The following is a 23481-nucleotide window of genomic DNA, read 5'->3' as shown; positions in this document are numbered from 1 at the left end:
TGACATTGTTCATTATTGTTTATGTACATGTAATACATTAAATACATTGCAGTACATAGGATTTCCATAAATGAGAGATAAATCTGTATATACTAGCATAGTGAAATTGAAAACTAGTTTCAAACTTACTCTAAAAACAGCTGATGTATTTTGTGAAAGATAAAGTTGAAATTAGTTTTAATAAATTTGAGAGTAAAAGATTCTGAAAATGAAATTTAGAAAGGTGTTTGTTTCATTTTAAAGAAAATACATTGCTTTTGGAAATATATCTAGAATTTCCTTGATGATAAAAAAGTGTATATTCTACTAAATGAATATAGCTAAAATGCAATTATCATTAATCCCACCAACCATGCTGCTAGTAGCTATCTATTATCCAATATTTCATCCATTACAGGATGTTTTTCTGAAAAGAATGGAAGCAAAACAACAGAGAGACCATTTTGGAGGAGCATTTTTTCAATACAGCAGTGTGAAGATACAGCATAGAAAACAATGGGGCTGGCTATATATCTGTATGGATTGTGGGATTGATAGGGAGGGAGGTGGACAATCAGGACCATGGGCCTTCAATGAGAACGGTCCAGTGGGGGTTATTGGCTGGTGCAGTCACCCCCCTCCCCAAGAGGCACTCTCTCCCTGGAGACTAAAACTGTAGAGACCGCCTCGCTGCAGGGGCCCTATAGGCACCAAGCAAGAAACACACCGAAGGGGTAGTCTGCTCAGTTTAGGTGGTTGGTTTGAGACAGACAGATGGACAGAATATATGATAAACTCGATGGATGTCATCCTTAGGTATCGCCTTTGTATTCTATGTGTTTCACTTGTCAAAAAGCACAAAGCCGTGTACATGATGAAGGAAAACATTTTTAATTGGATGGCAATCAACATTCGGCACATGCTTGCATTTGTGTGAAGGACAGTCCAAAGAGGAGTAAGGGTTTGTTGGTGTGGTGGTGGTGGTGGTGTGTGTGTGTGTGTGTGTGTGTCAGATCACAAGATCCAACCATCATCAGCTGGTTTGTGAATATCTGAACTCTATGCAGATGTTTCTGTGTGAATACCCAGTTGACACTTTTGTATGTCAGATGGATGAAATAGAAGAGTTTGGCAAGAAGTCTGTGGAGGACAAACGGGTGGATGCTGTACATGTTAGCACCCCCGCTCCCTCCTCCTCACCCCCTCACCTTCCTCACCCCTCCAACACTTATTTTCCCCTCCTTCAATCTCACACACCCTCCCTCCATCCCTCTCTTCCATAGACGCGCACACTACATTCTACAAGAAATAATTGCTTTTGTCTGGAAGGAGTGGAGGGAGGAGGGAAAGGGGGCGCGCATGGCTCCCTTTGTGGAAAGAAGGGGGTCTTTGAAGGACAACAAGTCACTTCTCCCTTCCCTTCCTTTTCTCCCTTCTTTCTCCTTTCTCCAAATCTTGCCTCACCTCCACTCTACTCCTGCTCTTTCATTAGTGCTCCTCACTCCTTTCTATCAGTGTCCCCCCTTTCTACTTCTCATGTCTCCCTTCCTTCCTCCCCTTTTCTCCCGTTTCCTCTTGCTCCCTTCCCCTCCTCTTCCTCATTGGACCTGCGGATGTCATCTGTCATATGTGAAGCGGAGGGAGAAGGACAATAAAACCTACTTGTCTTCTACAGGGAATGACACATTTTTCATAATTAAGAATATGCCAGTTTAGTGTGAAGCACATATTTCTTGGCAATATGGCTGTCTGTTGATGACTAGTGTGGTGATGATGGGCGGATCATTCACTGTACGTCCAACTTCCATTAAAACATGCCTAATCAGCCACATAATCAGACGAGCAGCTACAAACAGTCCTCCGGGATGTTGCTCTCAGGCCCAAGAAGCTCGAGAGCGCTCATTCCTATTGATTTGTCCGTATTGACTGCGATGCTTTAAGGTATAGATTTTTCTATTTAAAAATCTATATTGACAATAATCTGGTGTGTAAGAGCCAGGCGTTGACTGATGCTGGCCTGTAATTGACAGCATGTAACACGTCGGTGCTGTGGAGGGTGAGGGCACAGGCGTGGAGAGACTTGCTGGGGGAGGCCAGGATCGAGGGAAGTAGATCTGGCAAGTTCTGATCACCTTTGTAAAGGGAGAGCTCATCCTCTGACACTTAAAAAAAACGCATAACCCGAGTTTATGTCCAACATTTCCTTGTATACATACATACATACATACATACATACATATATATATATATATATATATATATATATATATATATATATATATATATATATATATATATATATATATATATATATATATATATATGTATATATATAGCCTATATGTACACATATATACATAAGCTAAATGAGCTGTATGATCGGCCTGCAGAGCAAGCTTGAAAGATCTCATGCCTGGAGCTTGTCTTTCCGTATCTATCTGAATAATCTAATGATCCTCCCTCGTCCGCTCAGGAGGGCTTATTAAAAGCAGCAGTGATGAGATAACTTAATTGTGTCCATCCTGATAGATTATTAACTCTAAGCACCTATAGGGATCCATGGATTCTATCAGGACTTCATCCCTTCCTAAGGAGGCCGACAGTAATGCACTGATCACCATTGGCATCATTATAGTCGGTATTATTAAGGGGGAGGGGGGTCCAGAAATCAATACAGGATACCTTTTGCAGCGGTAGTGAAAACGGGGGAGGTAGGGGGGGTGTTAGGTGGGTGGGTAGGTGGGAGGAAGGGAAGCAGGAGGGAGGGATTGAGGGATGGAGGGAGGTGCGGGGGTGGGGTGGTGATGTGTGAGTAGTAGCGGGTCCTCTCTCGTCTCAATGTTGCGGCCAGCCTAGTGGCAGATCGCTACCATCCTGGAGGGAGCCGGGTCGAATAAGCTATTGGGGTTCCCAAATAATAACGGGACAAACAGACAGACAAAAAAAAGACACACAGACGGATGGACGGAGATAGGCAAGTGTTCCGATAAAAAAAAAGAGAGAAACAAAAACGCGACACCATGAACGGATTCTAGCTGTCTTCTATCCGCTGTTTTTTTTAGTGTGGTTTAGTGAGTTTATTATTATAATTATTATTATTTATCCCCGGTATTTATTTATTTATTTGTTTATTTATCTATCGATTGATTGCGTTTTAATTACTGCCTTGTGACAGAGCGAGGGAGGAGGAGCGTTAGGGCCAAGCGCGCGCGTTGTGTTTTCTGTTTGTGTCCGTGCAGCCTTTCTCTCTCTCTCATCCTCCCCAACCCCACCACCTCCACTTGTTTATTTATTGCCGACTGAAAAGCTTTAATGAAGCTGTTTTAAATGTGCTCGCGACACGATCCGCTGCTTTGCGCGAGTGAATGAATGTAGCCTCCTCATGCAAAGAGAAAAGAAGGAGCGCGTGCAGCTAGAGACCAAATATATACAATAGATAAAAACCAAATACTACAGTAATCCAAATAAGACTTTATAACTCTTGCTTGCCTTTTATACAGTCTTTTTCGCTGCTGTGTGTCCTATTTATGGTGTTTTTAAAGCTGCAAAGCGAATACCAAAGCTTAGCCCGGCCGGGGATGCCACAGGATTATAAGGCTATAGCGACTGTTCTCATGCCTTTTTCACACCTACAGGACACATAACTGGTGAGAAGTGAGAGGTAGAATAAGCTCCGGGCCCTCTATGTTTACTCAAGGAAAAAGCTCTAGCAGTGCAAAGGTAACAGAGACGCAGGTGGATCACCAACAACAGACAGGTGACACGCAGCCTTTTTTTTTTATTATAAAGCTATAATAGGCCTGTAGTTGTAACAAAACTTTTCATGTAACCGTAGAAGTGACTTCTGATCTCCTCTCCATCCGTCTGTGTGTTAGTCTGGACTAAATAGCTAACTGCTCTAGTCAAGGGATCATCCTACATATATGTTCTATGCACATTTAGGCTACACCAAAACTAATGCCGACCACCAGTCGACATACACACGTGTAAATAAAAGCGCGCAGCTGGGGATACATGTGTACACACCTAACTGCGAATGTTGTGAGCTCTTCAAACCAAAATATTCTCCCAAAGCTGTCTGACAGAGAAGTGGACGAAGATTCAGAAGCCTCAGAGGAGGAAAGAGCTTGTTACGGCGCTTCTGTCAGATTATTTGCATCAAAACAAGAAGCAGGAGGAAGATCATGTTTGTTCCCTTGCCAGTGCCGTTCGTGTTTCAGAGAACTGCCCCTGACCTCAACGCCTGGCGTCTCAAGTCCCCTCTGGCTCTCCGCTCCAACTCTGGTAAGACATTTTATCTCTTGTCCCGGCTACACCTTCTCCATGTCGGCCAAGCCTTGCAGACCCGCCCCGCCTTGCACTGAACCGATCATGCACTTGCGGCGGGGAGAAGTGTCGGCGCACACACCCACTTACACACGCACGCACTCCTCGGTCTCCTTTTTGAGGGCTTAAACTGGGTCCTTTGCGTTCTTCGCGAGGCTGTTTAAAATCTTAAGAAGCTTCTTCGAGGGCACGAGACTGTCCGGAGTCATTGAAAATTAATGTCACAAAATGTCCTTTTTCTTGCTGTCCAGTCTGTGAGACGATGCGCTGCTGTTCCACCCCCAGTGTTGGTTTGTCTCCTGGCCGCCAATCCGTTCCTTTCTCCGGGTATTTTGTTCTCTTATCTCCGTCCCCGTCCTTCCCTTCCTCTCCACTGCCTGCGCCTGAGCCTCAGCCTCCGACTCTCCCCAACTAGACTCTCGGCAGGCAGGGAATATTCATGCCAACTTATCGATCCTGCGGAGATCGATTCCTGGGCCGGTGGAAGCAGTGAGAGGGGGTGATAGAAAGAGAGAGTAGGTGCACGAAGGAGTACCGCCATACTGAAGCACACAGAAGGAGAAAAACACAGTTTTGGGGTTTTATTTTACATAATTTTGTGCTTGTGCTTGTTAGTGACTCCTCACGCTGTCCATCTGTGTTTCTTCGTGGTTGTCGCTTTGACTTGCATACAGGTTAGCTATCAAGCTTCCCATCTTCTCAAACATCTCCAAGAATATACTTGGAGTGACTGCGTCTCTCTGTCCTGTTGCTTGGCTGCTGCACGGTTGGAAGCGGAGCAGCAGAGGGAGTGTGGAGTCAGGGCGGGGGAGGAGGGACCCGGCTGTGGCGCCGTCTGCGTTTCATCTGCGCTGAAGTGGAAGAAAAGGACGCATGGTGGGAGCAGTCAGGCCGTCTTCAACGTGTCACTGACTGTCGTTGTCAGAGGGATCTAGCTCAGTCCAGTCCAGTTTCTCTGACATGCAACAGCTGCTCAGCTCTGTACCCCCAGATATTTTTCTACTCTGTATATTTACACTGAAGAACTTCTGTGTATGGACAAAACCTAAAAAAAAGAAAAAAGGAGGGGTTCGGTAATTACAATGTGCCATTTTTGAAGTTATTAAATATATCCTATACATACAATTTTTGGCATCTGTATGTTATAGGTAAGTGTGCTTTAGTGTGCACCTTAGCAGTGGATGGGCACTTAAAGGGCCAGCTCCTCAAAGCATCACCAGTGCACAAGTCCCATCTCGTCTCCAGATCAGTTTGAGCCCATTTGATTCCAGAGATGCCCAGCTTCACACTTAGTCCACATACTCAGTCAACAGTGTGGAACATATGACAGTAAGAAGACAGGTGATATAGGTGGAGAGAAAATAGAGGGGTGAACGGGACCTGTTACCTGCCATATCTCTTGAGAGGAAAGTGGGTGAGACATAGGAAGGAGGATGAGGCGCAGGAACCGGGGGAGGAGGAGTTTTCGCCCTCCACACATTGAAAAATGGCGAATGTCAGAACGAGATAAAAAAAATGTGGAAAGAGAGAGCGCGAGAGGAGAGAAGTGGGTAAAAGTAAGAGTGGATGACAGAGTGAAAAACGAGGAGGGAAAGGAAAACCCAGTTTGAGCTTGAGAGGTGAGAGTAAACCACGGATGAGCCATTATGTTGCAGTGTCCCAAGCCGGGGCCAGCATCTGAATAAGCAGGCAAACTGATGGGATGTGTACACAGGCTGCTGAATTCCATAGATGGTGGGATAACAGTGATTCACAATGCGATGCTGATTTTATTCAGTTTTTCTAACGCAGTACAACGCGCTGTCCTTTCCAAAATGTCTAGTGGTAGATCAGTTCAACATCTCTGGATCAAAACTGGGCCTCACTGTTTTCTGCAAGAGCTCAACAAAAGCAAACAGCAAAGAATGACAGCTCCTAGAAGTTTTCTCAAACAGATATTTTAAACAACCTACTGACTAGCTGCACATATTGTCCTTGAACTTTAATGTATGCTTTCCTGACCGTCACTGATAGCTGCACAAAGAACACACACAGATTTCCAATGTTGTTGCAGGGCTCTTAACTTGAGAGCTCAGTTAACTTGTCTCTTTGACTGGTGGCAGCTACTTGACTCCTCTGCTTGGAGCTTTGTGTGGGGTCAGAGGTCACAGCAGGAGTGTTACACTCAGCCCCAACTGACCCTTCGCTGCCCCCCTGTGTTTTCATTCTCTTTCATGTTACAACAGGCCTCGAGCACTCATGCACTACCCCTGTGGGGGCTTCACATAAACCAACAGGCACATACACGTTGTCATGAAACAGACAGGCCATCATATACAGTAACATAAAACAAGCCTGTTAGACCGTTTTCCACCTGGACGGCGAGCTGCTGTAACCGATACAGGTTTTGTTCTATTTTTAATGGCATCATGTCTGTGGAGGTACAGGTCAGAGCCACCACTGTATGAACTATTTCTGAAAACGTGTGCGTTTGTGTGGTAAAGTGGTTTGTGGAGCCATCAGCATTAACTGGCATATGAAAGTTTAATGGGACATAGAGGAGAAACCACAGGTTTCCCACACAGTGCAGGGTTTGAAATGATATGATGGGACATCAAGGAGACTCGAGACAGCTTTTTTCTTTTTCCTTATCTCTCACACACGCTTACACATACACCTAGATTCAGTTCATCTCGGCTATGCACCTTCAGTCACACACTATTAACCACCATCTCCTGCTGTATATTATCTGTCTCTTTTATACACGCAAGCACTTACACTCTGATATGTTTCAGATTTTAGATACTCATAAATTGCTTCATGTTTGCTTATGCATTTCAGACAGAGCAACATAAAACTACACAGTTACTAATTTTTTTTTCACCTAACATTTCCTGACCATCAGGGACAATCTGATGTTTACAGTTTCACACACTACATTCCAATAAAATGCCTAATCTAAACACATTAATCAACATATCTTTTGTTATGGTTATGTGCTTCTTGCCTACTTTTAAGACATTTCTATCAGCTGCACAGGGTAATCTTTAAGTTTTTAAGTCTTTAAGTGCAGCATGATGTAAGCACATGCACATGGTTACCCATTTGCTTCTTGTGTGTGTGACAAAGAGGGAGCAAGTGTGTTCATGCACAAGCATGAACACATGTGCAAACTAGTGTGTGTAGGTATAGATTGGTTTGTGGAGGGGAGCGTGCAAGTCGCAGTGTTAACATGATTGCAAATGACAAAATGTCAACCTGGGTTTGTTAGCAACATAATGGGGAATCAATAGACACGAGAAAGATGTCAATACTACATGCTTTATTGCATTAAGCTACCTCTCTCATTCGCTGTAGCTCTCTCTCCCCTCTTCTTTTCCCTTTGCCTCCCACTCTCTGCTCTCTGTCACAACACAAAACTCTCTCTCCTCTTTTGCTCTGTGGTAGTAGAATTAGATTGCAGCATATGAGCCGGCCACACAGTCCTGAATGTAGCATGCTGATGGCAGAATGCTTTAGAAGCTGATTGGCCATCAGTTCATCTATTTGTGTATGTTACGCTCACACAGATACCCTCAGCACTGTTGGACAATATGACTAAATCCACAGAAGCCACAGCAGTGATGTCTTCTTAACCGATGTGTTTATGTAATGAATTACCCATTAAAGTCAATATTGGATGTACAGTAATTCTTGAAGCATAAAGACTTATTTATGGAAATATGAGCATGTAATTGCTGCTCTAATTAAGGAGACTGCTCTTTCAAAATATATATTGGGAATTAAGCATGTTTCATGCTTTTGGATTAATCCAGCTAAATCCAGCATGTAAGTGTACAATGATAACATTAGTACTGCTGTGTTGTTTGTGTAACAGCAGGGTTTTAAAATTCCTTTTAATCCTATTAACTGTTTACCTTTTTATTGGATTTGCACAGGTGTGCATATGCGTCAGTAGGTTGGTGGATTTGTGTGTATATGTGGACTGATGTGTGTGCTGGTTGAGACTTATGTAGTATTAATGCTGATGAGGTCCCACAGCTCATTAGCAGCAGTGAGTGGTATTGAGTTTCTCCAGGGGAACGGGGGGAACAAGACACGCGAATATGGTACATCTTCATCAGCCATTACCACACACACATACAGCATATATACACTTTCACACATGCCCTGTTACAGAGAAAGTGACCTTTACAGACATGCTTTTAAATGTATATACTCCAACAAAGACACTTTGAAGTAGACACCGCAGGATGCAGCAAGAAAATATTTCAAAGACCTTAGATGAGTTACATTTACAGGGTATCTATTAGTTTGGAATGTGTTCACTAAATTGGCACAGACTCTCATTTGGAGGAAATATTTTGCGCAGTCCGTCATTGTGTCCAGTGAAATACAGCTCAGCATTAGTCCTGACCAGGAGCCTGGTGACCAGGCCACTTAATCAGACCTAGAAACCTTAATCATCAAGAGAACACATGCAGAGAGGGATGGATGGACTGTGTGTGGTATGTGTGAATGTGTGTGCAGGACATTTAATCAACACATCAGTAGGAGTAAACACATACAAACCACCTGACTCCATCCTAGATATTGATTTATACTTCCTTCTGTGGTTCTAGTTGCCTCTCCTTATCTCCCCCTCAGTAACATACAGATGATGTGCATGCAGAGAGCTCAAGAAGCCTTGACCTCTACATGGGGGACATCCTACTTTGAGAGTGTGTGTGGATTCTTTGTCAGTGGTAGCCTGGTTGTGATCAGGACTGGAGTGGACATCTCCACATGCTACCAATCACCTGCAACAAACTATCAAGCAGTTCAAGCCAGCATTGGAACTCCTGCTGATTATATTGAACCCTTTATTAACTGATTTTTAGTGATTGTTTTCCTCCTAAAATTGCCTGATGTATTCCATTATCGCTCTGAAGTCTCAGTGGCAGGCTCTCAACATTCCTCTGCTCAGTGTGACCAAAGCCTCCTGTATTTTCTTTGGCAGAATATGCAACATTTGTACTGTCTATTTGCTGAGATGACTCGTCTCATTTATAGACCAACAATGTGTTTTCACTAGCTGCTGTCTTTTTTGTTGTTGATTGCTGCAGGCTGTCACCTCTGGCACCTGGCTCATGTGCCAGTACATTTAGATAATAAAAAAGACCAATAAAACCCAGGGGTTTGATTGGGTGTCTCCCTTTTAAGTCCAGCAGAGCAGACACCTAAATCAGAGGTCCTCCTCTCCATTTCATTTAGCTGATAAAATTTATGATAATGAAGGGGTCCATTTAACCTTTGGGGTTCTGCTGCTGTCCTTCAGACTGAGGGTGGATGACAGTGCTTACCGATTAGGTTTTTTTTTTGTTTGAGGCAGCAAACATGTCTGCTTTAAGTGATCTCACAGTGTAAGCAAATTCATCCACACACACACACACACACACACACACACACACACACACACACACACACACACACACACACACACACACACACACACACACACACATACACACAGATGCAGAATAGAGACTCCCAAAAGCACCTCAGCCTTTTGAGAGTTGAATGCTTGTTTAATCTCCCTTCTCTCCTTTTCTTCTTAGCATTTTCCCTTTTCTTTATCCCCTCTATCCTTCCTGCTCTCTGTCCCTCTCTCAGCAAGACTATTCTGTCCTGAAATTAATCTGTTGTACTCCACCACCTCTTCTTCCTCTCATTTCCCTTGAGCAATCTCTCTCTCTCTCTCTCTCTCTCTCTCTCTCTCTCTCCCTGCCTTTTTTCTTGAAGTGAAAACTCACACTTTTTCTCTTTGCTGCCAAAATATGACAATTCTCAAGAGACAACAAACACTTCCCAACATAATGATTTCTAAAGTTTAAATACAATATATATTTTTAAATTTGAAATCCTGACTAATAAAGTATATTCATTCATATTAATATGTGTCAAAAATACATTTCTGTGGATGTTTTATGTGTCTAATTTATTTTAACAGATCTCAGATGTGTTCACCTGTATATCTCCAAACTAAAAATGTTAACTGGTTGTCTTTAAATATTATTGATGAGAGAAAAAGAAGGGGGTGACCGAGGGAGGCTCAAACCCCTCCCTCCTCTCTACAAGGGCTGCACCCCTCTGTCCCTTTGTCTGCTTGTAAAGGGGACAAGGGAGGAGGCGCAGAGCAGGGGGTGCTGCAGGAGTGACTAAGTGACCCCTCTTTCCCCTTTCTTTTGACGGTTCCATGTTCTGTCCATTTTGTTGTGCACGTCCCTCTCCCTCCCTCCTCTTTCATCCTATTTCGTTCCCCCTTTTTTCAGCCTGGTTAAGTCGCCATGGCTGTTGGCCTCACATGTCCTGCCCTCTCCCTCTTCTCCCTTCTCACATCTTCAGCAACAGCAGCCTGGTTGCCAAAGTGTCTGTACGACACATTAAGGCCCATAAAAGCCTAGTCTGCCATCGCACTCTTAACCACCAGTCAGAGGTAGTGTGCAAAAGTGACTTTAAATGAGTCTGTGATTACCTTGGAACATGGGGAGATGCTGAAGTGGCCAAGAGAGTATGAGACAAGGCCGCAGCATTGGAAAGAAAATGCATCTCTTGTGTGTTTCTTGAATCTCTGACGGAAAATTGAACAGAAATTAGTATCTGCTTCTCTCACAGCTGAGAGCTAAAAGGGGCTGACTAAGTGGAAAGAGTAAAGACAAGTTTTAATACACCCCCCACCCTCCACCTCATCACAACCTGCTCGTCCGTCCCCTCCCCATCAACCCTCTTCCTAATTGGCCACATGCTGCCATGAGTGACAAGTATAATCATCAGTCAAATTATGAAGGGGAGAGAAGGTGGAGGCCAAAAGAGGTGGAGGTGGAAGAGAGGAACAGCAGAAGGTAGTGAGGGCAAAGGGGGGTTGAAAGGATGTGCTTTGATCAGAGACAGAGAGGGGGTGAATGGGCAAACAGACAGAGCTACATGGAAACCTGCTGTCCACACACCTGCTGCTTCATAGATGGGCAACATTATCACCCTCAGACCTCAAAGACATTGCAGACAGGCTTTTCAGCAACAATGACTTTGCTGATTAGCTAAAAGTAAATAAAATTTGTCACATATATTATCCCTTTGTAGTTTATTTCTAACTAAATATCTAAGAGAAAATAAACTTGGTGTTATAACAATTGCAATCCAGGAAAGAACAATAAAATGGAACATTGTGCTATTAGCCTGGCCTTTGATTCTCACTTGGACCCATCAGGCAATGTTGGTGTTATATTTGGATATACTTTGTTCCAGAGAGCAGATGTTGGCTTTCCAGCCAACTAACGAGGTTTAAAGTAATTAGGAGTGCTGATGAAGCACTTTGATTCTCTGGCTGTGGCGGCCTTCTCATTAGCGGCTAGCTAGCTAGCGCTGCAGCAGGCACTCCAGTCACATCCTATTAGGCGGCTCAATGTACACTCTGAATTAAGAGTAGGAGATTAAGAGGAGATGAAAACTGTCTGCGTGTATATATCCACACACAAAAACATATGCACACATGTGCACAGACACACGTTAATTCAAAATGTTTTAAAAGGATCTGCAGGTCCATATGCACTTACTTTTATAATGAGGTTGTTAAAAGAGGCATTGACCCAAACCTTAAGACAATAATAGTAGCTGGTGTTACACCAGAACACCGCTCAAACTTATCTGTGCGTGAATCCTGGTTGCAAACAATTTCATTGTTTCATACAAAAAAAAAGAACACAGTTTTCCCTTCTTCTTGGATTTTTCACTATTCATCAATGCTCTCTTCATGCTTTCCTCTCAGCACTCTCCCCTCTCTGTCTCTTGTCGTCTTTTGTGTGATGGAGTGATTATTGAGGACGTGGCTTCTGTGTTTAACACTGGTTGATGAAGTCTGCCTTTGTCTGTCTGTGCTAACCTGTCGCAACCGGGACACCACTTATAGCAAAATCAATACACAGAGTAGAAGAGGGAGGCCGAGCAAGGGACATAGAGAAAAGAAAGGTTGGGGAAGATGAGGGGATGGAAGGAGAAGGGGGTTAAAGGTATATAAATGCAGCAGAAACACAGGCAAGTGAGAGCGAGGATATAGCAGGAAGACTTTGAAAAGGAAAAGAGAGGAGTGGCAGGAAATTTCAATACTTTACACAGTGATGTTGAATGATGGTGTCACTCACCGAGTGAGTAAATCAGGCATTTATATGTATATGTTTGCCTTGCCTGTGAATGGCCTTGAACCAGGGACTGTTTGTATCCCTTGTGATGTGCATGCATGTGATTGTTTAAGCGCAGCAGAATGGGCAGCTCCTATCTGTGTGTGACTATCAGCTGTGTTTGTGTGTGAGCTTCATTGGCTTCCACTCCCCAGAGTTGAAACCAGTGTGAACAGAGGAGGGGAACAACAGAGAAGGACGGAGGACGAAAAAAGGATGAGATGGGGAGGAGAAGTGCAGGAGGGGTTGGGACGGGGGGCAGTTGCATGAGAGAGGCACAGCTGGGAAATGAGAAATGCAACCCCCTTCTCCATACCACCACCTTACACTCACACATACAGCACACACATACATACACACACGATCCCCATCTCTTTATCCTCCCCTCAGGAAAGACGGGGTGGTGCTGGAGGAGGTGAAGGGAAGAGAAGGGAGAGGCAGGAGGGGGAAGGAAGAGATGGAGAAGGGGACAGATAGGGGCATTAAAATTCATGGTTTCTTTTTTTTATTTTCCCTGCTGAAAATCAATAGTGTTTACTATGAATGAGTGGAACAGTGGACAACAGTGGGGACAGAGAGAGACAGAGAGGAGGAGGAGGAGGAGGAGGAAGGAAAAAGAAGGAAGGGGGGAGAGGTAGAGAGGAGGAGGGGTGACTTTATTGCGATAGGCAGAAGCACCAAAGGCCAAGGTTAAAGACCAGCAGGGGCAGAGAGACAGAAAGAGATAGAAGTACAAAGTAAATTCAGTTGTCTTCTAAAGCAGACATACTGCCTTGTAAATGCATATTTATTGTTTACTACTATAATAATGTAAACTGCAGTCTTCCATGCTGGAATATTGTCTGCAGTAACATCAACCGTTCAAGTGCCTTCACTTTTCTATCTTGCCATTCCTCATTCCTCGCTTCGGCTGACTTTACCTTTCAGGAAGTGTGTGTGTGTGTGTGTTAATTGGCAGCCCACAAATACAACTGCCATGATTTCTTACAAACAGGAAAACTATGCAGGTGCACGAAAACCCAAAAGTAAATACACACCAACTCCAGCCCCGTTCACACTCTGAGATGTTCAGCAACCCTGACCCTTCTTCTTGCAGCTGAAAGCCTGGAAGTTCAGGATGGCTTACCAGTGTTTTGATTAAGCACTGCCTGTGTGTCTCACACCGCTCGATCAAAGAACAGTGGGTTTTATCTCTCGTTTTCTCTTTTTTTTAAACTAGATGTATTTCCAACATGTTTCATAGCAATCAAAGCAGTTGTAACAGCTATGTCATTTTTTCTGGCCAAGTTCTCCCATCATATAGAAAATACATAATCTATAAGTTATTTCTTGTGGATTTTCACATATAGGGTATATCATATTTTCACCATGAAGTATGTGTTGACCATTTGTCAGTTGTGGTGGACTGGTTGATAGTGAATGTGTGCATAAGTTCCAGCATGGCTACTCTGTGCATATCTGCCCCTTGTCACTGTGGACACACTAGTGTGTTAGTGCTTTGTTGTGCATGTGGAAGTGTGTGTGTAGGTGTGAGAGAGTTGTGCAGAGGGTGATATATATGCAGTGGGCTCATGCATTATGGAGAATGCAGGTGAGATCGTCTAAATGTGAACTGCAGGTATGTGGAGGGTTCAGGGCCAATCTCACTGAAGCCTTTTTGTATTAGCATAAGATCTCCATTTCAAATCGGCCTGTCAAAAACCAGCAGCATGTTTTATTCAGCAAAAGATATTGATCACTTATTATGCATACATATCAAATCTATATTACATGCTAAATTTAAACCTTTGGTATGTGTGTGATAGTTCTTTGCAAACATGCTGAATGGAAATGAATGCAATGCACATAAACCCTGGGGCCACCTAAGTGATGCATAATTTATTTTTGTTTTTTGCTGTTGCAGTTAATTGATGTGGTAATTGTTTGCTGTAATGTTGACTCCCCGTTGAAGCAAGGTGCTCCGAATGACTTGTTCACTTGTTATAGGAGAAGACTAAGGGAGTCAAAGTACATCCATTTAGCTGATGTGTTGAGTGGACATTGTGTTGTCTAGTTGGACAAGAAGAGGCCCTCTCATGTGGGCATGGCAAAGTTTGTTTCTTACTGCAGCCTTTCAAACGCTGAAGTAAGTGTTGTTTAGTAACTTTAATTTCTCAGTCCACTCACCAAGCTTCTAGCTTTAGTCAAAATGACCTCCAAGCAGCCAACGTTTCATTACAGCAGCTTCGGTTTGTCCGTCAACATGTTTTTCCATCGATATTTCTCCATGTGTTAAAGCAGAGACCCGAGGCCATTTCTGCCTCTCTATCATGTGCTGGTTTTTACCATCATGCTGCCTCTGTGCTGCACTAAATCTCCCTTCTCTAAATGACTGGAGTGGATGAGAGGTCACAGTATATGGGGGGAGGAGGACAATGCAGACTGTAGCTGTGATTGAGCTTCGCTTGCCGCCCTTTATAAGCAGCAGAGGTGGCCCATTTACTGAATGGGACAAAAGGTAAAGGTTGGCTTGTTTGGAAAATATTTTTCCAGATCACATGACATGAAAAAAAAAAACAAACAAACATTATGAAGTATCAATTTAGCGTTTCATAAGCTGCATGTCTTCTGTCTCTTGATTTTTTTTCAACTATGTCCCCACACTCCTCCCCTCAGTATTCTGTTCCCTTAGCGACCGTTTCCAAGGTGCCCATTCCCAAGGGCTGGAGGAGGGGTCCAGTGATGTCATGCATGCATAACTCTACACCTGTAATTCATAGTCTGCTTTCCCTTCCTCTCTGTCATTGTCACTTATTTCTGTATTTTCTGCTTTTTTCACAGATGCTCTTTTTCCGTCTCTGGTTTTTTTTTTTTTTTTTTTTTTTTTCTAGTTTTATCCCATCAGAAATGAGCTCTGAACTCTTTGTGTTCTTTTCTCTACTAGTTTTAAAACCCCCTTTTGATATAGGATAAGAATCACTTGTTTAGCTCCAGATTTTGATTTAAAGTTGTGAGTGTTTTATGGAACAGCGACACTTATCTTTTCACTAGCTGTTAAGAGACAGACAGTTGAGGTGCCCTCTGTCCATAGTGTGCATGACTCTCTACATCTGTTCCATGTTTAAAAGGTCATTTGTCTAACCTGACATTTTCTGCCCTTACCAAAGGTTTCCTCAATATCCAGCCTGGCTCCCTCAATCAGGGTTTATGTTTTTTCATCTATTTATTTACGTTTGTATAAACCTTTTCTGACAATACGTTGCTCTTTGGTGTCAAAAAATATCAAGAAAGTGGGAGGCTGAATTCTATCATCTTGTAATGTTCAATAAACTAAGAAATGACAGATGTGGTCCCCTGTGTGTGTATTGCGTGGGTGGACATGTGTTTGCTGTGGGTCTGGGTTGCCTGGGCAATGGGGCCAAGGATTCCAAGAAATGCAAGTTTCAACTGGAAGTGTAGCGAGTGGGTAGGACACACTTGATAGGGTCTGATTAGAGATTAATGCGTGTGCATGTCTGTGTGTTTGCATGTGTGTATATTGTGTACTGTAAGAGCTACCTTTACAAGAGGCCGCTGAAGTTTTAGACCATTGCAATGAGGACATTTTGGGAAAGTGAAGGCACTTTGGACAGCCTGTATGTGTGTGCGTGTGTGTGCCTGTGCAAGTGTTTGTGCCAGCAGGATGTTTTTACTCAGCACAGGTTGTCACTCTCCTGTTTCGCTTTGTGTGCCTTTTGTTCCACCTCTATTCCACCATTTTGGTTTTTGTCTAGGACAAAAAGAGGCCCCACAGAAAGCCCCCCTACCTGAGCACTGACCTCCCTTCTGACATTTTTCAGTGCTCCCCTTCCATTACAAACTTTGCCCCCTTTTTTATCAAATTCTTCATCTCCTCAACTTTTTTTCTCCAAAGAATTTATTACATTTACTTTTGTTGTCCTCATACACTATATATTTTTTAATACTTACTATATTGAAGTTGATACTTTTGCTTATAGCAGATACCAATGGTTTTTGTCATTTAGTTCCACTTAAATGCCAGTAAAATAATCACACAATAAAAAAGAGAGTTTTAAACTATGTTATGCCCTTCATCACACAATCTTTGAATGGGAACAAATTCTTTCACACCAACGTATCCAAAAAATACACATATATCTTGTCAGTTTCAGGACATTGTTGGTGCAACACAACCAGGATGGACCAGATACAGGATCTGCCACTGCCATCGGTTGATGTTACTCCTTTGTACCGAGAGGTCAGCTGCGGTCATCAAGCTGTATAGCAGTCGATATTCCTGTGTATCCCTAAAATAAATAAGAAATAATTAAAATAGGTTTACACACTCTTGGAAAGGGGAGCATGTAGTAGAGAAAGAAGTATGGCTCCAGATCTCTCCAGATCGCAATAGCCTCTCTTTAACTAGTACCTGTTCACCTCTACTAAGTTCAACTCAGCTCTGTTTGGTTGGTCTTTTCCCGTTACAGTTGTTCCAGAAGTCCTGTGATATTATTTGTATGCGACAAGGATACAATGCAACAATGGAGGACATCCAGGCAATGGTATACCTGCTGCTCGGTGTAAGGCTTTTTGTCAGACTCGAGGTTAAAGAAGATAGCTAGACAAGGCTCTGCCTGGTGAGACCAAAAATGCAGGAGATTTTGTCGGTGTTCTTGTGAAGGAGTCACTCTCATGACTCATCCAGTAAAGTCGTTCGGGCATATTAGTGGCGTCACATCACTGTAGGTGTCACATTTTCTGCTTGATTGGAACCCCACCAGGTAGTTGTTAGAAAGTACCCAGTACCAGGTGCTAAATCCTAAAAACCAAGTCGAGTTGAGCAGGTACTACTGGAAAAGGGCCATATGAATCTATTGGGGTGTTGTGTTTATAGCTTGGCAACAACTGGGATGATGACATCAGATGCAGCATCAGCAGGTAAAAGAGGTATAAGGCCTAGATGGAAGTCTACAACTAAAAGTTTTATATCCAGGGTTCAGGAAGGATCCTTCAAAACAACATGTCCAGGTTTACAACACCCTTTGTTAAAAGACTTTGGGATCTCACTTCCTTTACTCTCACCACCCTGTTTGCAGTCTCTGTCCTTATAGTATGAAATAAAGAAAGTTTCTTTGTGAGCCATGTTCACTGTGGGGACACTTAGAGGTGGACCATGTCTTTGTGAAACACATAATAATGTATTTCCAATGTTTCTTGCTATGTCCTTGTCTCTGCCCCATACATATCTATTGTTCTTTCCAGTGATCTCACATTTTCCATAATAATTAAGGAAATAAAAGGTTTAAACTTTTTCCTGTTTGCTTCTTCAGCTTATCTGGATTTGGGGTCCTATTCCAGGTTTACATGGGCTTTAGAAAGCTCAGTCAGTTGCTCCCACATGTAAACAACTTTTGCATTTGCAGGACAGCTCATGAGAGGTGTTAAAATTTACCAGAATTCGCAGATGAAATTCATTAAAAGAGAAAGCATCAAGACCAGAGTAGAATAAAAGTAGAGTAAAAGAAATATTGTTTTCTTTAAAAAAAAAATCAATTAAGAAAAATAAAATGTCATCAATGTCTGTTACTACAGTGGGATTAAAATATAAAAAGTTGTTTTTTTTTTCTTTAAGTTGAACTGCATAAAAGAGTATATTCTTTTATGTGTGCATGGGGACCGCAGTGGGTTAGTCCTCTTTTAGCTAGGTGCTGCAGCAGACGTGCACTGGACACCTAAAGAAATTTACAAGCAACTTGCATTGGTATGAGTGGGGTTTAAGAATGTTTTTTCCACTTTATTTTCTTCCAGGTGACCGAAGGGACACAATCAGATTGAGCTAAATTCGTATGTGTCCTTATTGGCTGGGTTGTGGTTACTGAGTGTGTATCTTTTTTAAGCCTCTCTCCCACCTCTCTTTGTTTAGCTGTGTGTTACGATGATAGGAGGGCAGTAGATGGCTTGTTGAATGAACTCTGTGGTTGTGCTGACAAATCAATGATAAAGAGTAATGACATCAACAATGTAATGTATCTCCTTGTGCTTTCATTGACTCGTCCTAACTTCCCTCCTAATGTTTATGCCACCTTGGGTCTTTGCCTTTGTTTTGCACCATAAACAATGTTTCCAACTCTTTATGTTAGTCACTATGTATCTTTTATCTCTGTCGTTTGTTTCTCTCTGTTGGTCTGTCTATCCTCTAACTCCCTCCCTCTCTGTCTCTCCCTCTCTATTGATCCAGTCATAGTTTTCTCAGTCTTCACAGTACTGGGCCGCTCTAATCAATACAGATAATTGTCTGCTCTCTCTCGATGCCAAACATAGTCTCTCCTTCTCCCCTCTCTCCCCCCCTTTTTTTTTATCAATGAATCCCAGTCTTCCCTCACATCTCCTCACCCACCCGACCCTCTCCCCCTCCAGTCAGGGATTCCCCCTCCCCTAATGACAGTAGATAACCTGCTTTCTTTACCGATTTTCTCCCACTCGCCCTCCCCCACACACATCCCTACCTCGCCCGCTGCCTCCCTTTCCTCCCTCGTTCATCGATTACCGTGAGAGTCGGGGCCCGGCCTGCCCACCCTGCAGATGTAAACACACACAGCACTCGTGTTGTGGTTTAGTTGCCCTTCAACCGCGCCACGTGTGTGGGCCCTGTGGTCAATCGGTGGGACATTGTGGTTTTTATCTGCTCTGATGATGTTATACATTCACTGTATGCCCTGTAGTCCATCATAGTCAAAATCTGATCACTCAAACTTCTCATTTGTCTAATTTTCTAGCCTCACTCTACCAGGCAATCTTTTATCTTTCCTTTATAACTTTATATTAAGTATTTATATATAACTTCGTATAAAATATATAGATCATTCTTGTTGCAAATGCTCACTCAGACTGCGATGTGAGCAGCCTTCAGACCAGGTCGGCACGTTGAGATTTCTGTTGAGCCATTCTGGAGCAGTTTTAGCTGTGTTGACCTCCTGAGAGAGGGTGCTGCTTTTGGGGAGCGCCACTGAAAGAAGGCTGTGCTTCATTTGCAGCTATGTTTAGGTAGGGGGTATATGAGTAACATCCATGTGAATGCCAGGACCCCAGGTCCTTTCAGTCAAGTATTTCACCTATCATTGTCATGGTCATCTCCCATCTGGCTGATCTCTGATTTCTATTTGAATTATTCCACAAAAAAATCAGACATTAGCCAAGAAGCACAAGAAGCTGTGTTTATATAGCTGGAACCATACATTTATATCAGAGTTGTATAATCAGCCAATCATTCTTCATCATGAGTCCCTTTATCAAATAAGGAATGAAAAACAGAGGAACAGAGGAATAAGCTGGAGAAACATGTAAAATCAATAATAGCAGTATTAGCATTCAAAAATGAAAAATAAAATTGCACTTGTAAGTAAATACAATAGTCTTTTATTTGATAACACTTAATATTTATCAAGTGAACACATTAAGTAAAAGAATTTCAACAAAGATATGAAAATAGTGAAGATTGGAGCGAGCCAGTGAATATCCACAGCAGTGCAGCATTCATATTCTGTCTCTACATATGAAATCCTGTGTGTTTAATAATGCATTCACCCATCCAGCCAACAAGGCAGGTTAGAGGCCTGCTGGTTATTGTACTGTGTGTTTGTGTGAGTATGTGTGTAAAGATGCACACATGTGAGTCTATCTTTCTACAAATCAAAGCGTAGTATCCAGCCCAAGTCTCTGATGTATACTCTATCACTGAACTCAGTCTGGAGCTGCACTAAACCACACAGGCAATATCAATGACAATATATATTTATAGTATATGTATCCAATGTTTACGCGAATATGTCATATCCACTCACATCTACTGCCACTGATAGCTGAGGCGGTGTCTGTTTGGTCTTTTCCACAAGACAAGTGAGTTGGAGTTAAAAAAGCTAGAAACAGTTTCAGTCATGATGTGGGCTGAAAGGAAAATGATCTGCTGTATTATGGGAAAACAGATGACAACAAGGGCAAATCATTTGTATTTGAATCCGATGAGCGTGTTGGAGTTTTCACGAATGTGTTTGTGCATGGGTGAGTGATCTGTATGACTAAATATGAATGCATGAGTTTGTTTAGGACCGGGTCAGCACGTGTGCATGCATGCGTACATCTGGGGCAAACAGAGCGCGTCTGTGGGCCAGGCTAAAGTTTACACGCGTATGATCAGACTAAGTAGTGCTTATGAGATAGCTGTGGGATAGAGGAAAAAAGATGGGTGGAGGGAAGTTAGGCAGGGGAGTGATATTGTCCTGGACGAGGTTGAAAGGGGGGTTGGACAAGAGACAGCGGGGATCTTCCTTGCCCCCTGGGAGTTGAACCCCTAACCCCTAACCTCCCTCTAGCCCTCTGGTCATGGACTTGAACCTGGTAACCCCCTGTTGGACAATCTGTTCCTGTCCCCAGCTTTGCTGCTGTGCTCTACATGCCATTAACGGATAAATAGGCTGTGTGTGAATACACACATGCACGTTGACACTTCCATGTGTGAGTCAAGTGTTTGGTTAGTTGGCCTCGGCTTTGATTTTGGGTCTTGCCCTCTTTTTATTCAATGCTTGTCAAACAGTGAGGTGAAAGAGGAGACCTGGAGTGTTGGGATTTGTTATTTAAGCTATCCAGTTTTTGTCATGTTTGTTGAGATTTGTGTTTCCTAAGTCTGTGTGAAATGCGATTTTTTTACCCCCCTTTTTTCATCATTTTGCACTCACAGAAATAAGTAAATAGCGAATAGAACATGATCCATGGGGTTTTTTTCAGCCTCTCAGTAGACACTATCTCTCCTGCTGTCCCTCTAACGAGGACAGAAGCAGGGAGGTTTATGCATGCTTGGGCCGAGTTCATTCTTCACCTGTCAACAAAATCATTCTCACCTCGGAAAAGAATGGAAATACAGTAGGGAGGAGGACGGGGGGTGCAGTTAGTGAGAGAGAAAAGATGGAAAGATGAGGAGGAAAAAAAAGAGGACAGGGGCTGATTTATTCCTCATGGCTATTTTCTATGCTCCTTTATTTTTGTATTTCTTCCCTTGTTTGTATTTGCGGACTCTGCTTATCAGATCCCAGCTCCATTCAAGGCATCAGTCCGGGGGAGAAGCCAGACGCCTCCGTCTCTTTTTCATTCAATCTCTCTGCTTTTCTTTCTTTCCTGTTTTCTTGGGCTCTCCCTCTCCTAACCTTTGAGACTAAGAGCTTTGAATTTGAATTTCAGAGCGATCTAGCGAGTGAGAGGAGGGGAGGAAAAGAACTGAGTTGGTGGAAGGGTGGGTGGGGGGTGCTGTAGCTGCGGTCATTGAGAAAGGGCCTGCTCAGCGCGTCCCCCGGCCTCCCCCCTCAGAAGGGCCCCGATCGATACAAACTCGGAGCAATAAAGCTTTCCCCCTGTCATCTCTGCAGAATACAAAGCAGAATAGAGGGAGGGAGAGAGAAGGAGAGGGAGGGAGAGAAAAATAGAGGGAGAGAGACAGAGAGAGAGAGAGAGAGAGAGGTGAAAAGCTGTTCCGCTAGCCAGACCAATTTCCTTGCCCCCCCCTCCCTCCCCTCGTTTGCTTCACCACCACCTCCCTAACACACCATCACCACCACCTATATCACCCCCTTTCTTAGCTCCTTATTTTTTTTATCTACCACTCTTTCACCTCTTTGCACAATACATCCCCCTTGACTGTATCACTGAACAGCTATTTTTCCATAATAAATACAACATGAATTAAGTATACAATAGATTCCCTGGTTTCCCAACTACTGGAGATGTGGAAGAAATGGCATAAGATGGAAAAGAAGTAGCTAGGGGGAGTGGGATGGATGTAAAACAGAAAGGAAGATAGTTATAAGAGAGGATAAAGTGCATGAGTGTGTCAGAAGAGAGAGGGGATGATTTTGGAGGGAAAAAAAGATGGATGTAATGATACAGGTAGAGAGAAGGCGGAGGAATATTGATGAGGAAGAGGGGGAGGCAGAGGAAGAGGAAGAGGCAAAATGTGTGGAGATGGGTGAGGAGGAGAAGAGGCACAGAAAGGTGAGGGGGTCAAGCAGCAACCCCTTAAATTGAGAGCCAATTACTGTAATTGTGATGTGGATTCAAAGCAGTGACATGAACACACAGCATAGACAAAAGACAGCATTAGTGTGTGTGCTGGCTTTTCTACAAGCCGTGTTGATTCTTCTGACAAACTACAGATGTGCATGCATTTGTGTGTGTGTGTGTGTGTGTGTGTGTGTGTGCGCATGCGCCCGTGCGCACCCCTGTCTCCATTCTTCTGGCAGTACAGAAGTCAGCCTGCCAATCAACTATTGTGCTCTTGTCAATTTAATAATATTTCTGAGCGCTGACCTCCACAGCACAACAGCCATTGCTCTTTGTGTGTGTGTGCATTTCTGTTTTTGTGTGTGAGCTTGAGTGTGTTCCTGTATATTTTCCATCTATCCCTCTTTCACCTCAGTCTAACTCCCCCTCTCCACAGACACATACAAGCCTCCCTGTCTGTCTTCCTCTCTCAGACCCCATCTCTTATTCTTTTCTTAGAAAATGATAGTGTGAATCCTTCATCTCTCTTCCACTAATTCTCTCTGTTATTGCCCCTCTATGTCTTTACACTCTTTCACTTGTGTTCTCTTGCCTTTTTTCACAGTTCTTTTTCTTTACTCATATGCTGGACTTCTTCCTTTCTCCTCCTGTAATGCTTTCACTCTCCCTAATTCTTTCTTGGACTCTAATGCCTCACATCCCTTTCTTTCCACTGGTATTTTTCCCTTCCGAGCCCATCCCTCCATCACCTAATCTCAACTTCCTCCCTCTCGATCCGTCTCTCTTCCTCTCTACCCCAACTGCTGTCCGTTTTCCAGACCAACTGTTCCTGTTTCATTGTCATTGTTGTCCCGTTTTGCTTTTTCATCATCATAGGCTCATTTTGTCAACTCCATGTCCCCCATCACTCCTCAATCTCCCTCGCTCCATCCTTCCTTCCTTCCTTCCTTATCCCTCT

The 23481-nt window shown here is 43.2% G+C and overlaps 1 protein-coding gene across 3 annotated transcripts in view; it reads left to right on the top strand.

Annotated features, from left to right (window-relative positions):
* The first annotated feature begins 2840 nt into the window (after positions 1-2840).
* Positions 2841-23481, top strand: part of pou2f2a (POU class 2 homeobox 2a) — a 44677-nt gene continuing 24036 nt past the window's right edge. For all 3 annotated transcript variants that reach the window (XM_041988956.1, XM_041988954.1, XM_041988957.1), the window contains exon 1: positions 2841-4263. In XM_041988956.1, the coding sequence (XP_041844890.1) occupies positions 4164-4263 (100 nt within the window). In that variant the 5' untranslated portion in view covers positions 2841-4163. The remainder of the gene's footprint in view (positions 4264-23481) is intronic.

This window comes from Melanotaenia boesemani, chromosome 6 (assembly GCF_017639745.1).
Source record: "Melanotaenia boesemani isolate fMelBoe1 chromosome 6, fMelBoe1.pri, whole genome shotgun sequence".
In the NCBI taxonomy this organism is placed as follows: domain Eukaryota; kingdom Metazoa; phylum Chordata; class Actinopteri; order Atheriniformes; family Melanotaeniidae; genus Melanotaenia; species Melanotaenia boesemani.
The sequence above is the reverse complement of the archived record's forward strand: the minus strand, read 5'-3'. Positions and strand labels throughout refer to the sequence as shown.